This window comes from Eschrichtius robustus, chromosome 20 (genome assembly GCF_028021215.1).
Source record: "Eschrichtius robustus isolate mEscRob2 chromosome 20, mEscRob2.pri, whole genome shotgun sequence".
In the NCBI taxonomy this organism is placed as follows: domain Eukaryota; kingdom Metazoa; phylum Chordata; class Mammalia; order Artiodactyla; family Eschrichtiidae; genus Eschrichtius; species Eschrichtius robustus.
Window position 1 is genome coordinate 39,888,199 of NC_090843.1, and position 18,906 is coordinate 39,907,104.

An 18,906-nucleotide genomic window follows, 5' to 3' on the forward strand; every position below is an offset into this window, starting at 1 on the left:
TCACACTGATGTTCCTGGAAACTGCTGTTGTCTTTGCTCCAAAACTTGCTGATACAATAGTTGTTGCTGTTTCTGTAAAAACTGCACCACTTCTGGACTTCTTAGTAAGAAGTCTTTTTTGATTTAACACTTGTTCTAAAAGAGTAGGTCTTGCAGGTTGATTCCCAAAAGATTCTGTTCTCTCTTTAACAGTGGAGAGTATATTATCTGCACTTTCCTCAAGTTTGACGTTTCCCGCGCTGCCAGCCTGGGCGGCCTCACCGCAGTTCAGGGCCTGGTCACTTTTCTTCTTCTTGTGCTTATCCTTGTACATCTTGTTGCGGTGTTTCTTGCACATCCACAGCTTGCGCTGTTTCGCCACCTGACTCGTGGTCTCGCTGCAGCCCTCGTAGGTGCAGGCCTTGCTCATTCTGCCCCTGCCGCTGCCCTGGCTCCGGGTTCCCGTGCTGCCGCCCTCTCCCCCAGAGTGGGTCTCCTCGTCCTCCAGATCCTCCAAACTAGCCATACTCTCGCCTCCCCCCGGGGTGCGACGTGTCCAGCAGGTCTGTCTCGTCTTCCCCTGCCTCCTCCTCGCCATCCCCCGCCACTTCGCACAGGTACCGAACGGGCTTGCCCGCCCCGGCGCTGCCCCCCCAGGACCGGAGCCTGCCGCAGGACGCGTTTCGGCCACAGCCTCGTCCTGCCCTCCACAGGGGTGCATCACCAGCAGGGTGAACTGTGAGGCCGCGGCCGGGATGGGGGCTGGAGCCAGGGCCTGGCCGGGGGCAGGGGCGGGGGCCCCGGGGCTGGGCGCGCCGCTAGCGGCGCCGGCCCCGCGCCCTCGGCGACAGCCTGCACTTCCGTGCTGCTGAGACCTGGCGAGGGTCCACGACCCCAACCTTTCAGCACCTGCCGGGCCCAAGTGCACTTAGCAAACCAAGACCCGGGACCCGCGAGAGGAAAAGGGGCTGGAATATAGTTGGTTAACAATGTTGTGTTAGTTTCAGGTGTACAGCAAAGTGATTCAGTCATACATATACATGTATCTATTCTTTTTCAAATTATTTTCCCATTTAGGTTGTTACATAATATTGAGCAGAGTTCCCTGTGCTATACAGTAGGTTCTTGTTGGTTATCCATTTTAAATATAACATTGTGTACATGTCAATCCCAAACTCCCTAACTATCCCGTCTTTCAATTACATTTCTGGTGGTTGTTCTAGGGATTATAATATGCATCCTTAACTCATCACAGTCTATTTAGAATGAATATATTAAATGAATGAATATGTAAAATATGAGAATCTTATTACATTAAAATTTTATTTACCACCTTTTGCTATTGTTGTCATGTATGTTACATATACATACATAATAAATAAACCCCACACTATCGTGAAAGTCATTAACAAGGAAGTCATTAGACTAGGGTGGCTCTAATGCTTTGGTAGCCAAAGTAAGCAAGCCAAAACCTAAGCCAGAGTCAATTTCTATAAATGCCTCAAGGGAAAAAAATCAAAACTTGAGAACAACCAATCTCAAACAGCCAACTAGAATTTCCCAAATAATGCAACTGCTCAAACTAGAGCCAATTCAATAATTTCCTTGCTTTGCTCCTGCGACTGCTCTGTAAAAGCCTTTTCCCTTGGCTCCTGACATTAGAGTACCCTCTAACCAGTTTCAGTTTGGCACTGCCTGATTCAAATCAATGTTTGCTCCAATGAACTCTTCAAAAGTTTAATGTGCCTCAGTTTATCTTTCAACAGTATTATATTATTACATTTACTTTATTTTTTTATAAATTTATTTATTTATTTTTGGCTGTGTTGGGCTTTCTCTAGTTGCGGCGAGCTGGGACTACTCTTCATTGCAGCGTGCGGCCTTCTCATTGCAGTGGCTTCTCTTGTTGTGGAGCATGGGCTCTAGGCACAGAGGCTTCACTAGTTGTGGCACACAGGCTCAGTAGTTGTGATGCACAGGCTTAGTTGCTCCGCGACATGTGGGGTCTTCCCGGACCAGGGCTCGAACCCGTGTCCGCTGCATTGGCAGGCAGATTCTTAACCACTGTGCCACCAGGGAAGTCCTACATTTACTTTAAACAGTCAGTCACCTCTCAAAGAAAATAAAAGAAGAAGAAAATACGTTATACATAAAAAGATAGATATGTTCTCCACATATTTACCATTTCCAGTACTCTTCATCCTGCCGATGGCTACAAGTTTACTTCAGCATATCCTGTAGTGCAGACCTGCTGGCAATGAATTCTTTCAGCTTTTATTTATCTGAAAATGTCTTTATTTCATCTTCATTTTTAATGGGTAGTTTCACAGAATATATAATTCCTGGTTGACTCTCCTTTCAACACTTTAAAGATGTCATTCTGTTGTCTTCTGTCCTCCATTGTTTCTGATGAGATGTCAACTGTCATTTGTATTGGTGCTCCCTTGTAGGTAATGTATTTTTTTTCCTCTGGTGGGTTTTGAGATTCTCTCTTTAACTGTGATTTTCAGCATATTAACTATAATGTGCCTAGATGTCTTTTTTTTTTTTTTTTAATCCTGCTTAGGGTTTGCTAGGCTTCTTGGATTTGTAACTTGTTCTCTTTTTCCAAATTAGGGCAATTTTTTTTGGTCTTTGTTTCTTCATTTTTTTTGGCCTCATTTTCTCTCTCCAATTATATATATGTTAGCTTGCTTGATATTGTCCCATAGTTTACTGAGGCTTTGTTAATCTTTTTAAATCTTATTTTCTTTTTCTTCTTTAGATAGGATCATTTCTATTGATCTGATTTCAGGTTTACTAATCCTTTCTTCTGAAGTCTCCAATTTGCTGTTAATTCCCTAAAGTTAAATTTTAATTTCAGATATTTTATTTTTCCATTCTAGAATTTCCACTTGGTTCTTTTTTTATAGTTTCCATTGTTTTGCTGAAATTTACCATCCATCTATTCATTATACTATATTTTTCTTTAAGTCCATAAAAATATTTTAATAGCTACTTAACATTACTGGCTATTAATTCCAACATTTGGGTCATCTTGGAGTCTGTTCAATTGATTTTTATTTGTTTGTTTTTCTTCATCAGGGGTCAAATCTCTGGGCTTTTTCACAGTAATAATTATTTTATTGTATGCTGGACATCGTGGGTGATATTTTTTTTAATATTTATTTATTTATTTATTTATTTGGTTGCACCGGGTCTCACTTGCAGCATGCAGGTTCCTTAGTTGCAGCTCACCACCTCCTTAGTTGCAGCACTTGAGCTCCTTAGTTGCGGCAGGCAGGATCCTTAGTTGTGGCTCTCTGGCTCCTTAGTTGCAGCATGCAAACTCTTAGTTGTGGCATGCATGTGGGATCTAGTTCCCTGAGCAAGGGATTGAACCCAGCCTCCCTGCATTGGGAGTGCGGAGTCTTAACCACTGTGCCACCAAGGAAGTTCCCATTGTGGGTGATATATTTTAAGAAGTCTGGATTACATTGTCTTCCTTTAAAGAGTATTGATTCTTGTTCTGGTAGGTAGTTAAATTACAGGCATATCCTCTTGGCCATTTTAGCCTTGGTTTTATTCTTTATTAGAGTGGGTGTATTTCAGTTTGGACCTTTTTTTTTTTTTAATAAATTTATTTATTTATTTATTTATTTTTGGCTGCATTGGGTCTTTGTTGCTCCACGCAGGCTTTCTCTAGTTGGGGAGAGTGAGGGCTACTCTTTGTTGTGGTGCATGGGCTTCAGTAGTTGTGTCACATGGGCTCAGTAGTTGTGGCTTGTGGGCTCACTAGTTGTGACACATGGGCTTAGTTGCTCCATGGCATGTGGGATCTTCCCTGACCAGGGCTCGAACCTGTGTCCCCTGCATTGGCAGGTGGATTCTTAACCACTGCACCACCAGGGAAGTCCCTCAGTTTGGACTTTAATCTTAGGGCTCAGCCCTTAAACTAAGACATATTCCTGACTCCTAAATTATGTCTTTTCTGGAGTCTCACTTGAAAGCCCAAAGTGCTCATAGAAGTCTCTGCACTCTGGCTTGACCAGACACTAATACCTCTCAGAACAGCACAACCTCTAGTATCACCATTCAGCTCTCAGCCCACAACAGATCATCTTTGCTAGGCCTCACAGAGCCTCACCCTGTGCCCGTGCAGCCTAGCCCTCACCCAGGGACCATGGTGAATTCCTGTGCAACTTCCTCTTCTTTAATAACCTGCCCCCAATTTTCAGCTGCTTCAGTAACCCAGTAACCCACTCCCTGCCCCCTCAGCTCAGCAAGCCATCCTTCCACTTAGGATTCACCTCCATGCACCACAGAAGAAATCTGCGGTGATTGTGAGGCTTAGTTCGCGTGTTTCTTGTCTCTCCAGTATCATACCCCTACACCAACCATCTTTTGCTTGAAAAAAGGTGCATCACATATCTCGTTCAGTTCTATAGTTGTTCAATGAGAGGGAATCTTGTGCCAATTACACTGTTATAGCTAGAGGTGGACATTATTATGTCTTTTTTTACTTTTTTTTTTTTATCTTCTCATTTCTAATTTCTCTTTATTTATTTATTTGTTTTGGCTGCATAGGGTCTTAGTTGCAGCACGCAGGATCTTCGTTGAGGCATGTGGGAATCTTTCTTGTGGCACAGACTCTTCATTGTGGCGCACAGGCTTCTCTCTAGTTGTGGCATGCGGGTTTTCTCTCTCTAGTTGCGGTGCTCGGGCTCCAGGGCGCGTGAGCTCTGTAGTTGCGACACGCAGGCTCTCTCACTGAAAAGGGTGAGCTCAGTAATTGTGGCGCACGGGCTTAGTTGCCCTGCGACATGTGGGATCTTAGTTCTCCAACCAGGGATTGAACCCACGTCTCCTGCATTGGAAGATGGATTCTTTACCACTGGACCACCAGGGAAGTCCCCTATTCTGTCTTTTTTGACATCAGATTCTTTCAGAAGTTTTTGTTTCTCATGTTTTTTGTTTTTGTTTTTTTAATATTTATTTATTTATTTATTATGGCTGCACCGGGTCTTAGTTGCAGCACATTGGATCTTCGTTGCAGCATGCGGGATCTTTTAGTTGTGGCATGTGGGCTTCTTAGTTGTGGCATGCATGTGGGATCTAGTCCCCCAACCAATGACTGAACCCGTGTCCCCTGGGTTGGGAGCATGGAGTCTTACCCACTGGACCACCAGGGAAGTCCCTGTTTCTCATGTTTTTGATGCTCCTTTCTACTGGGGCCCTAAGCTTAGGCCTAGTCCACCATTTGGATAATCCAGCACCACCCTGTCTCCTATTCCAATTTTTTCCCACTCTATCTTCTAATCCTAAAAATGGATTAGGATCAAGAGAATAAGGAGACAAGCCACAGAATGGGAGAAAATATTGGCAAAACACATAGCTGACAAAAGACTGTTACTCAAGATATACAAAGAACTCTTAAAACTCAATAATAAGAAAACAAACAACCCAAATAAAATATGGGAAAAGACCTGAATGAGCATTTTACCCAAGAAGATATACAAATGTCAAATAAGCATATGAAAAGGTGCTCCACATGATATGTCGTCAGGGAAACGCAAATTAAAGCAAAGAAATACCAGTCTACATTGATTAGAATGGCCAAAATCTAGAACCCTGACAACACCCAACAGGAACTCTCATTCATTGTTGGTGGGAATACAAAAATGGTACAGCTACTTTGGAACACAGTTTGGCAGTTTCTTACAGAGCTAAACATAGTCTTACCATTCAATTCAGCAATCATGCTCATTGACATTTACCCAAAGGAGTTGAAAATTTATATCCACACAAAAGCCTACACACAGACATTTATTTCAGCTTTATGCATAATTGCCACAACTTGGAAGCAGTCAAGATGTCCTTCAGTAGGTGAATGGGTAAATAAACTTTGGTACATCCAGACTATGGAATATTATTCAGTGCCAAAAAAAAATGAGCCATCAAGTTATGACATGGAGGAAACTTAAATGTGTATTACTAAGTGAAAGAAGCCAAGGCTACATACTATATGATTCCAATTATATGACTTCCTGGATAAGGCAAAATATATGGAGACTCTACAAAGGATTAGTGGTTTCCAGAGGATTTTTAAGGTTATGAAACTATTCTGTGTGATACCATAATGGGGGGTACATGTCATTTAGTAATACATTTAGTAAAACCCATAGACTGTACAACACCAAAGTGAACCTTAGCATAAACTATGGACTTTGAGTGATAATGATGTATCTATGTTAGGTTCATCAGTTGTAACAAGTGTACCACCGTGGTCCCTGATGTTGCATGTGTGGGGTCAGGGGATAGATGGGAACTCTCCCACAGCACAGTTTTTTGCTGTGACCCTAAAACTGCTCTAGAAAGAAAGTCTATTTTGAAAAATGGATTAGGAGTCAAAATGATGCTGGATTAAACAAATGCTAGAAGAGGGAACTCCAGCTAAAGGAAATGTAACACACTTAGGGAATTTCCAGAATGTGTTGTTTACATGGGTTATGAAGCCATCTAAAGCTAGACAGAATTCATTTATACTTAGAACATTAGCCCATTCTTTTAACTGGACTCACAGAGGAAGCAATAGGTCTACGAATTCAAAACATCAAATAATTGCTTAACAACAAACAAACACGATGGGCATTTTGGAGCCCAGGAGTTTATCATCCTGAGTAGTATGCATTAGACTAATTTTAAAAATGAGTTGTATTTCTATGCACTTTATCCCCAGTGATATTCATTGTGGCTTTTTTTCATAATAACAGAAACCTGGAAACTAAACATTTAGCAATAAAGGACTGCTTAAGTAAATTGATACATCCATGTGATGTGACAGTGTACAAACCTTCACAAAGATGCTACAGGCGAATATTTAAGGACATGGGGGAATACTTTCATGATAACTTTTTTTTTTGTTTAGTTTTTGAGGTGATTGTATTTTTATTCCAGCTTTAATTCCATTTTAAGAAAACAGTTTGTTAAAATGTTTTATTAAAAATTATAAAACATTTGGGGAAAACATATTTTTACTTTGTTTCCCTCTCATTTTTTTTTCTTTTGAGAAAGACCAAAGACACACCATCACTTTGCATCTGTTATATTTACTTATATTCTTTTTTGTTGTTATTGTTCTAGCCATGATGTGATATTCTAGGTGAAGTTTCTTTGTTTTTTTTAACATCTTTATTGGAGTATAATTGCTTTACAATGGTGTGTTAGTTTCTGCTTTATAACAAAGTGAATCAGTTATACATATACATATGTTCCCATATCTCTTCCCTCTTGCATCTCTCTCCCTCCCACCCTCCCTATCCCACCCCTCTAGGTGGTCACAAAGCACCGAGCTGATCTCCCTGTGCTATGCGGTTGCCTCCCACTAGCTATCTATTTTACGTTTGGTAGTGTACATATGTCCATGCCACTCTCTCACTTTGTCACAGCTTACCTAGGTGAAGTTTTTAACCACTTTATAGCAACATCATTTGGGAGTAGGTTAAATAGCCATTTGCGTGTATTGATTTTATATTTCTAGATATTAATGTTTTTTCTTTTTTCCTTTTTGGTTTTCTTGAAGTATAGTTGATTACTGTTGTGTAATTTCTGCTATACAGCAAAGTGATTCAGTTATACATATTTATATATATATATATATATATATATATATATATATATATATATATATATATATATATATTCCTTTTTTATATTCTTTTCCATTATGGTTTATCACAGGTTATTGAATATTAGTTCCCTGTGCTATATAGTAGGACCCTGTTGTTTATCCATTGTATATACAATAGCTTACATCATGATAACATTTTTAAGTGAACAAAGCAACTTGCAGAAAACATTTTTAAGTGAACAAAGCAACTTGCAGAAAAGTATATACAATTTGATCCTGTTTCATTTAAATTTATTTGTGTGTAGAAAGAGGTTATACATCAAAATGTTTAGTTATTTGTGGGTAAATGTATTATGGGCATTTTTCTTCTTTATCATTTATGCATTTTCTAAATTTTTACAAACAATGTATATATTGTTTCTAAGAAGAAAAATATATAATTTTTAAAATGAGTTGAATGATATGAACAAAAAGGAGTTAATGTTAGAAGTAGGGAAGACGGCTGATTTTTATCAACTTTATTTCCACAGAAGAGTGATGGCTCATGACATTAAGCAAAATGTTATTACATTAAATTAGAATCATACTAATCTTCTCATAATGTGCCCCCCGCCCAAAATAAGGAAGTAGTAAGTGGACAGTATTTTCTATAGTTTACCCTTCTTCTATAGGAAATGGCCGGGTATGCCTCTTATATACCAGGAGTTTTGTATCAATTTTTTAGGAACCCTCACAGCTCTGAGTTTGCGTTCTCCCTGTTTCTTCAGCTCCCCGTTTCTTCGGAGCTGTTAAGTGACTTGTCCAAGTTCATATATGACTTTTATATGAGACATCTGTTAAAAACAAACAAAACAAAAAACAAAAAAAACCCCAACAACCTACATTATAAGATTCCGAAATACACACTTAAGCGGCTTAAGATTCTTGTCGGTATAGCACAGTGGTCAAAGACACCAACACCAGCTCTGGAGCTCAGAATAGCTGGTTTCAAATCCCAAATCCGCCGTTTATTCTGTGCGTCTTCTGGACAAATTACTTGGCTTCTCGGTGCCTCCGTGTGTTAGCCATAAAAGGGAGGCAACATGACTTAGGGTTTCTGTGAGGATTAAATGAGTGAAGGTGTGTAAAGCACTTAAAACAAGAACTCAATAACTGGTAAGTGTCAGCTGGAGTCCAATGTCACATCCATTCTCTTCCATCCTAGGAGCCAGGTCATTGCTCAGATGCAGTATTGTGACTGGAAAGCAGGGCTCCAACTCTGCTGATCTATTGTTCTTAGCTCCTGTCTGCCAGGGAGCCCTCAGTAGTTTAAATCGCCATGGCCTCTGAGGGTGTGCGACCTACAAAAAGCCACCTTGAGGGTATGATCGGAGCGTTAGTATACTCCTTCAGTTAAATGAGCCAAAAGAAATTCTCTAAAGTTGGAGTTTTTCATCTGAGGTCCTTGGATCTCCAGTGTTACCAAGGTATTTAAAACTGTGTTTGTGGCTGTCCTTCAAACCCACACAGTAAAATCAGGGACATTATATTATAGTTGTACCTCATTTGGAAACAAAGATGGTATCTCCACTTTGTCCATCAAACTTGGCTGTTTCCTGAAATTAAATCTGGAATTCAAAATAGAAGATTAGCCATATTTTTATCACTGTCATTACTGTAATTATTTGACTAGCTTTCTCTAGATTGTTGCCCCAAAGGAGATCCAAATAGGGTTGGCAGACTGGCAGCTTTAATACAATAAGTGTTTGGAAATCCAAGGGTTTTATAAGACAGCATTTGTTTTAAAAAATGGGAAGGGGGAGCATGTTACCTATATTTCTTCTATTTCTATATTGTTGTTAAAAATCTTAATATGACCACGCATGACACATCATACATTTGGATTTATATGGAAGGGGGAAAAAAAAACTAAAAATATTGCACTGGTTATTATCATAAAGAAATTAAAAAAAAAAAAAAGCAGCAAGACCCTTATTCATGTTGCACACAGAGCAGCTCATTCTAATTATCTATTAAGAGGCCAAAAACACATTCTTGAACTCAACTGTGCTTGGCTTTTTTCACCTAATGATTTTGCAAGAGCACATTCTTAAGAGATTTAGCTCCAAACCTTTTGCTGAGCTCCTAATGGTGGAATTTTGTTTGTTTGTTTCTTCTTGCTCAGCTACTAACCAGGTGATGGGGAGGTGGGACCCTGCACGTTTGGCCACACCCCATCAGCCGCCGGCAACTGGCCACTGCCAGGTCTGGATGTCTGCGGAGGCACCATGATTGAGGCCCTGGGTCACATTTCCTTGGTGTCCCCCAGGCTCTCCACCCCCACAGAGGGTTATGCTTTTGGACAATTGCAGATCCCTTATTCTTTCCCCCGTCGCCTGGGGTAACTGTGGAGCCTCAGGAAGACAGAAACATCTACGACGGTCAAGGTTTGCTGTACATTTCTTACTCCATGTTGGAAATCCATCAGGGCCTGTATCACTAGCTGCTTCTGCATCTTCTCTCCCCACGCCCACCCCAACCCTACAACTTCTCTCCTTCCTGTTGCCCAGTAGTTCTACTTCCTGACGTTTTCCTAAGTAACATTCCTACTGATACCATATCCCTTTAAAACATACTACAAAATTATACAGGTATGGCATGCTTGTGGCAATACATTTACAGAGAGGAAGGATTAAAACAGTGAAAAGCCCCCCTCCATCAGTCCCTCTGTGCAGAGGTGACCACTATCAAGTTTCACAGAAGTCCTTCCAGAATATTTGTATCCATATCCTGTATCAGGAGCCTCTTTTTTAATGCAAATGGGAAATATACTCTATAAATATATTATGTGCTACAATTTGCATTTTCACTTAATACTACATCTATGTCTTCCCTGGAATCTTCTACTGCTGGGGAGGTGGTAGACCTTAGTGGTTAAGAGGACAGACCCTGAAGCGGACAACCTAGATCTGGACCCCGGCTCCTTCATCTGCTAGCTGTGTGATCACAGGCAAGGGACTTAACCTCTGTGCCTCAGTTTCCTCTTCTGTAGAAAGGAAATACTAACAGTTCCTAGCTCATGTAAATGAATTAACACATGTAAAGTGCTTAGAAAAACAGCGGGCCCAGAGCTATCGTCATCATCTCTATTCTCCAAACTTCCCTGTCACGATTCTCATCTCCAGCCGTGGGTCTCAGTCTGGGGCCAGAATGGCAGCAGTGGCCCCTCCTAGGCTATGAGGATGACCAGGCCAGCATGGTGGTAGGGCTGCTCAGAGCCCCTCAGGCCATGCTGGGTCCATTTCCTGCTCCTGAATGAACAGCTGCGTCATGAAACAGTGTCCAAATGTGTGAGGTGCCCAAAGGGCTCACGGCACCTGTGTTCCAAGACTTGGATCCCCACAGCTCTGGGCCAGCCAGAACCCACGGGTGGTCACCTCTGGCCACTAACAGCGTCATTTTCTCCTCCCAGTATGCCCTACCAATATAACTTTCTATGTGAGCCCCTGTGTGAGCAAGGTCACAAAGCACTGCTCACAGCACTCACTGAAGGTATCAGTCCTGGCCCAAATAAAACATTCAGCCTCTGAGAGCCCTGAGCCAGCCCCCAGTTGGAGTAGCTGCAGCACTGCCTTTTTCCTCTGCCATGAAAGAGAATCTCAGGTTTGCCAGGTCAGCCCCCAAGAGAAAGCTTCACAGCAGAGAGCAAGTGTAGTCAAGCAGAAGTCCCTTTGATTAGTCTGCTGGGCAGGGCAGTGCCAGCGTTCCGCCTGTGTCCTCCTCTGCCTCAGTACTTGGCAGATCTTCCTGTGCACGCGTCCCCTGTTTGGTTGGGGTTTGGTTAATGCAACTTCCGACACAGCAGGTCTGGGGTGGGCAGAGACCCTGCATTCCTAATCAGCTCCCAGGAAGGGGCCGCTGCTGATGTGTGGACCCACCGGAGCAGCAAGGTCTTGGCTTAGCCCACTGAACCCTTTCCCTTAGTGTTTGAAACCCAGGAGCCAAGAGAGTGGCCTGTGCCGTTGACCCTGAGGCTGTATCTCAGTGAAACTGACCTGGTTCAGTGGAAACTTGCTGGCTGAGATGTGTAACCAACACAACCAATGCCTTTGGACTCTGTTATGATGGGTTTGTTTTTTTTTTTTTTTAAATTCAGACATTACCTTATAGCCACATTTCATATAGTAAAACCCTCCCCAAACCCTGCCCCAATCCAGTCACTCAACACGTGGGGTAGCATTACTGCAAGGTTAACAAATTTACCAGCCTGTGTGTCCTGCAGAGCAAACTGCCAATCCCCTTGTATCCCAAATGCATTTTTTCTGGGGTTTCATTATACTTATGTTCCCATAATCTCTCACTGGTTCATCTCCGAATGACTTTTCTGTTAACAGAAACAAAACAAAACAAAACAAAAAACCACCTGAGTTGTTTTCTTAATATAACCACTTTGAAAGTGGAGATCATGTGTTCGAAGTGGCTAGAGCCCTGGGAGAAAAACTGTACCACTCAAACATTAGAATAAGACACGACAGTTTGGAGATAATGGGTGGATGTGCAGAAATCTCCAAGCCTCCTATTCTAAAAAGCATCACTGGCTTCCCTGGTGGCGCAGTGGTTGGGAGTCTGCCTGCTAATGCAGGGGACGCGGGTTCGGGCCCTGGTCTGGGAGGATCCCACATGCCGCGGAGCAACTAGACCCGTGAGCCACAACTACTGAGCCTGCGCGTCTGGAGCCTGTGCTCTGCAACAAGAGAGGCCGCGACAGTGAGAGGCCCACGCACCGCGATGAATGAGTGGCCCCCACTCGCCCCAACTAGAGAAAGCCCTCACACAGAAACGAAGACACAACACAGTCAAAAATAATAAATAAATAAATAAATAAAAATTATTAAAAATAAAAAATAAAAAATAAAAAGCATCACTGATGAGAATTAGATGACTGACTTCCTCCTACCTGAAAGAGGAAATTAGAGAAAATCTAAACATGACAACTATGATATGAAATATGACACAAGTTATTTCTAACAGGTGAAAATAAATTAAAAATAAGGGGGTTCAAGTGCTACCAAAAATTTGGAGCAGGACCTTGGGCAAGTCACATAATGGAAACATAAATGATAACTAATGGCTCATCAAGCGCTTACTACGTGCCAGGGCCTGTGCTAAATGCTTTACATGCATTATTATCTCGCTCAGTCCTCACCACACTCCTATTGGTGGGTATTGTGATGAGGAAATCGAGGCTCGGAGAGGTTAGATAACTTGTCTTATGAAAAAACGGCTAAGAAGAGTACAAGGCAGAACTGTACCTGGTTCATCAGACTCCAGCGCCCATGTTCTAACCACAAGCATCTCCGTTATTTCACCTACGCTGAGTCTGCCGTTTCAGGGTAAAATGGAGGTTGGGCTTCATTATTCCAAAGGTGGCTTCTGGCTTTAACATTTTGTGACCCTACAATGACTGAAGATTGTATGCTTAGATTCCAGTAAAGACTCACAGTTCAGACCGGAGCTTTATTTCTCCCTTGAGTCCACAGGGACACGGAAGGGATGATATTCTCCTGGCTGACCCATTCCCATGGGGGTGCCTGGACTATTTAAAGAGCTGGGTGCTCCCTGTAACCCCACTCTCATTTAGGCAGTGAATCTTTAGAATGAACACTTTAGAACAGGATTCCTAAATATAACTTGAAAGTGAAATGAATCCACCATAAAGAATATCCAGTGCTAATACTCAGTAGTGACTTGGAGTTTACTTCATTTTTATTTATTTATTTTCTGGGGCCGCGCTGCGTGGCATGGAGGATCTTAGTTCCCTGACCAGGGATAGAACCCGTTCCCCCTGCAGCAGAAGCACAGAGTCTTAACCACTGGACCGCCAAGGAAGTCCCAGAGTTGGAGTTTATTATTATTATTATTATTATTTTTTGGCCACTCCACACGGCTTGTGGGATTTAAGTTCCCTGACCAGGGATCGAACCCAGGCCCTCAGCAGTAAGAGCAAGGAGCCCTAACCTCTGGACCACCAGGGAATTCGCCAGAGTTGATTAATTAGCTTCTTTTGAGTCTTATTAAAGTCTTAAGAGTAGACCAATACTTTCTGAATGTAACATTTTCAAGCATTACTTTAACCTTTCATTATAAATCTAAGGGTGGGTTAGTCTCATTCTACAAATGAAGACACTCACCGTTTTTGTTTTTTTTTTAATTAATTAATTAATTTTTGGCTGTGTTGGGTCTTCGTTTCTGTGCGAGGGCTTTCTCTAGTTGCAGCAAGCGGGGGCCACTCTTCATCGCGGTGCGCGGGGCTCTCACTATCGTGGCCTCTCTTGTTGCGGAGCACAGGCTCCAGACGCGCAGGCTCAGTAGTTGTGGCTCACGGGCCTAGTTGCTCCGCGGCATGTGGGATCTTCCCAGACCAGGGCTCGAACCCGTGTCCCCTGCATTGGCAGGCAGATTCTCAACCACTGTGTCACCAGGGAAGCCCCAAGGGGTTCCCTTTTCTGCACACGCTTTCCAACAATTGTTATTTCTTGTCTTTTTGATGAGAGCCATGCTAACAGGTGTGAGGTGATATCTCGTTGTGGTTTTGATTTGCATTTCCCAGATTAGTGATGTTGAGCATTTTTTTTTTCATGCACCTGTTGGCCTTTACTATTTGTCTTGTTTTCCAAACCCTGGAAAGAAAGCATGCTTACACAAGAAACCCAGTGCCAAGATTCCATCATTCATGTTAATCTCACTCTTTCTGGAGTCATACCTCTCAAATCAATAAATACACACTTTGATACGTATCGATGTCATGCAAATTGAAACTGGACAGCATCTCCTTTGGTCCAATAGCTCCCAAATCTAACAAACTCCACTGGACTAAACCTTGCAACACCAGAGTCTTTAGTCAAGGCAAACCTTGTTCCAGAAATTTTTAATCTTTTGCATTATTATAAAACAATATAAAGCAATTTGCAAAACTCAACCGCACAAGATGACTCAGCACGGAAGTTTAGTTCAATATGACTTTACTTAAAAATCTGCAAAGCTGAAGGAGGGATCTGATGTTTTGTTAAAAGAAAACAATTTTCACACTATATATTTTAGCCTTTTTAGCTCTGTGCTGAATAATAACAGAAAAGGAAGTTTCTGTTCAAGATCCTCACTCCAGCACACTCAGCCAGGTGCTCGGGACCTTGTAGCAAGATAACCCTGGTCTGAGCCCACAGTAAATCCTCTCCCCCGAGTGGAGCCCCAGTTCTTCCCCAGGCACACATACTTATTTCCACTGCTTTCCACAGGCCCTAAGAATCCTTCATTTTACAGTTGAAAAGAGTATGAAAGGATTCCTTAACTCATTGCCTGCAATAAACCCAACTACTGGTTAACTCTTGACAATTACAAGTATAAAATACTTGAAATGTATAAGATGTTCCATATTGAATGGAACATCTTAAATGTTAAAAAATTAAGTAAAGTAACATGCTTTCACGTTTTAAAATGTTACTTAATAAAACTTACTGAGACAAGATATGCAGCACTTTTTTGTACTTGGTATTATAAACTCCTACTGACAATGGCTACTCGATGGTCCAAAAAAATAAAAAAGAGAAGAAACCATACATATTGCTTTATAAACAATGCCTGAAGAATGTCATGTTTTGAATTTTGTTACTAAAATTAAGCCTGCGGAAAAAAAAGAGGTCTAAAAAAGCAACACCCATGTTATTTTAAATGATGAGGTAGATTTTTTCCTATGCGATAAAGATAACCAAAAATGCATACAACTCTCAAATCTTCTTTAAAAAAAAAAAAAAAAAAAAAGTTCAGGTTATAGTCACTTTCACAAATAAGACATCTATAAACCATGAGGTGGCGCGGTCATACTCAGGGAAGCTCCGCACTTTGTGTTACTTGGAGATTCGATAATCAGTCTTGGATCAATTAATTCTCTCCAAAAAATGGTGATCTGAGGAAAAACAGAAAATATTCAGTTTAGAGACTTCATTTTGAGGTCGTATGAATTGTAGTCATTTAAAAAGTCAATTTCCATTTGTGCAGAATGCTTGAAGACCTGGAGTAATTTGAGTCCCAGTAAACTCAGTTCAATTAGGGTAGAAGGTCTTTTTTACCTAGAATGCAGCTAAATTTTACATTAAACATATTTCATCTTTCTTTGATTTAGAGCTGGGGCTGTGCGGGGAGGGGTAGCTAGCTGGTTACAAAGTGGTCAGGAGGATTTGCCCAACAAGCCTCTGTGGAAAGGCAGCCCACAGATCTCCTGGGAGGCAGATGTGGCCCAGGAAGTTTATCACTATACTGTTGATGCCCTTTTGTGCAGCTCTGTAGTTCTCTTCCTGTGCTGCCTAAAAATAGGAGGTATTTCACATTTTACCAAGAGAAAGCAAAGCTAACATTGGCCATATGAATAATGAGAGCCATCTAGTGTCAAAAAAGGTAATTACAGGCCCTACTTCAGGCCGCTGTTTAGTAAGGCCTCCAAGAGGAAAGCCTTCAACGTTTAATTTTCCAATGTAGTTTCCAAGAACACATTTCAACAAAAAAGTGGGGCTGCATATATTGCAAATGAAGAAGTACAGGAGACTGGGCAAAATCTGCTGAGCCTACCACAGACCCTAAAAATGTGCTTTTGGAGTAAATCCCTGAGTGTCATCTATCCCAAAGACAAAGCAAAACATACAGTCTGCTTAGGGTTTCCACAAATTCACATTTCAGATAAAACGTGACTCTGCAATACTAAAACTCAGAATAATATCATAACATTTCAAGTATAAGCACCTTAAGAAGTGGTTTCTTAAATATAAATTCTCTTCACTTTAATGCTACCATACTCTAATGAGGCAGCCATTCCAGCAACCCTGGAAGTCTGGCTGCCTACAAAGCTCTAAACCATGTATTTCCTAAAATGGAAATTTAAGGACTGAAACAAAACCAAAAGACAGATTCATCATTTTACGTCATTCTTCAAAATGACCTGTGCTGTTATAAGTCAGAATCATGGTTAACATTTGAGAGGTAGTAGTAACTGCAAGGAGGCGTGATGGAGATTTCTGGAGGGGCTGCTCAGGTGCTATTTCTTGATCTGGGTGCTGGTTACTACATGGGGTATGTTCACTGGTGAAAATCGCCCAAGCTGTACATTTATGTGTACTTTTTTTTCAATAAAAAGTTGTTAAAATGCTACTCTTTTCTACTGACACCCTTATAAAACTGTGATTTGATCTGATTTGATTTGATATTGATTTTTGGCAGTGCCACATAGCTTGTGGGATCTCAGTTCCCTGACCAGGGACTGAACCAGGGCCATGGCAGTGAAAGCCCAGAATCCTAACCACTAGGCCACCAGGGAACTCCAAAACTGATTTTATGCAACTGTACCCTCTTAAATAAGATTTATTTGTGCATCTTGTCTTATAGGCTCTCTGACATTCAAGATGGCATCCTAACTTGGCACTGGGCACTGTTACAGCCACCCTGTAGGCACGACAGAGATCCCCAAGGCTGAGATCCTTTATGATTTTAATACAGGCAGTTCAGGAAGCTGCAATGTCACCTTCCAGGCCACCAGTGGCCAGTCAAGAGAGTGGACGACCAAGCAATCCCAAGAAGAGAAGCGTGCCTACCCTCTTCTCCTGCGTCACAGCGTACTCCACTACCTCAGCTCCATTTTCGTTGTGATAAACCAAATCAAATTTCCCAGGTTCTTTCACGGCTGAAACCAGACAGTAGGAAGGAGACAATAAGTCATTTCCCAGTAGTGAAATGTTCCTCCACAGGGAATTCATATCATTAGAAAAACAACCACAAACACACTGTCCATTGATGTGGAGGCTGGGGACACACATGCAAGTATGGAGTGCTCAGTGACGGGAGAGCCTTCGAAAACCCTGCATCAACAGACAGGAGCTTCTCGGCTCTTGATCAGTGACAATCTTTCCTTCATCAAAAAGAAATGAGCTTGATACGCTACCACTAGTAATCCTGGAAAAGAACGTGTAACCACAAGATAATCCCCAAAATAGCTGGTATGTTTCAACAAGGGAAGGTAATGTGAATTCTGCAAAGTTCTTATATCTTGCTGTGTCCTCAGAAATCACACAGGCTTTCTACTTGGTAATACAGCAGTCCTCACTTTACATGGTAGGGTGGGGCCGTTAAAGTGACCATGCAGGCTGAAATCATGCAAAACAATCTTAATCAATGGGAAAACTTATGATTGTCTCATGATCTTTAAAATTTTTTGTCAAAACTTTAAAACCTTTACTGTATAGGGAAATGAAAAAATACTAAAACTGCTATTTATGTAGTACACTGATCTAATTTAAAACAGAAATACTGGGAATTAAAGTGTTCTATGTCTTTGTAAGAAACTTATCGAGGGTAGTTTGAGCAGTGCTCACCTTCTTGTCATGTAACCACAGTACAGAGTGAGAATCTTTTCTACGCCTTACACAACTGTCATACTCCTCTCAGTCTGTTATTCTTCGAGCTTTTAACGCCATGCAATAGTTCTGAGAGTTTCTTTTTCACAGTTTTGTGAAGTTTTTGCTGATGTCACTTCTAGGACGTCCTCATCCCTCTCATTACAACCACTTTCCTCGCTGACGGCAAGAAGCTCACATAAAGCTCAATGTCAACATTCCCACAGTGAGCTATTTCTTCTATGATTTCACTTAAACTCGATTTGGGTGTCACTTTTAGCATTATCACTTTTTGTTTCTTTGTTGTGCTTTCATCTTTGTTGGCCAATTCCCTATGTCAATTATCCATTTTTGTGAAGTGTCACGTGGGTTTATCACTGAGAGACAAGGAAGCAGCACAACTACACACTTTGCTGTGTTACGGGAATTGAGTAACAGATGCACAGTGACCAACCACCAACAGACTTTGAAAGAAGTGTTGTGACTTGTCACTAATCATATGGCCATGTGTTATTTGTGCAGTGATTTGTGGACGGGAGAGCTAGCAGTACTCTATACAATTACTCACAGTTAAGAGTTAACATACCAATGTCACTGGGGAGCTGGTTTTATTTAACTAAACCATGGTAACTGAAATTCATGTATATTAGAACCATGCAAGGTGAGGACTACCTGTACTTCTGCTAGAAAACAGATAAAGTGTTTCTTGATGCTCCCAAAAAGAAAAGTTCTAACTGGATGTCATCACTGTCAATCACCTGACAAGAAGTGATCAGGCTGTGTCCACAGAATTTGACCATGGACAAACCTCTGTCCACCATTCCTAAGAAGGGGGATTTCTTCAAATGAAACCTAATCAGAAGAAAGCTGGAAAACCAGTGGAAGTTTTTGTGTGTGTGTGTG

At 41.5% G+C, this 18,906-nt stretch overlaps 1 protein-coding gene and 1 pseudogene across 2 annotated transcripts in view; both read right to left on the bottom strand.

The window, feature by feature from the left end:
- LOC137755561 (regulatory factor X-associated protein pseudogene) lies at nucleotides 1-11,026 on the bottom strand (annotated as a pseudogene).
- Nucleotides 8,111-18,906, bottom strand: part of COIL (coilin) — a 23,828-nt gene continuing 13,032 nt past the window's right edge. Inside the window, exons 6-10 of one of the 2 annotated variants that reach the window (XR_011071988.1) lie at nucleotides 17,206-17,294; nucleotides 15,083-15,530; nucleotides 13,759-14,247; nucleotides 11,831-11,951; nucleotides 8,111-9,195 (exon numbers count right to left, since the gene is read on the bottom strand). Coding sequence is in view for 1 of the 2 variants with exons in the window: in XM_068531332.1 (XP_068387433.1) it covers nucleotides 15,420-15,530; nucleotides 17,206-17,294 (200 nt within the window). In the remaining variant the exon portion in view is untranslated. Of the gene's footprint in view, nucleotides 9,196-11,830; nucleotides 11,952-13,758; nucleotides 14,248-14,572; nucleotides 15,531-17,205; nucleotides 17,295-18,906 lie in introns of those variants that run through there. The other variant, XM_068531332.1, reaches the window with a different exon arrangement.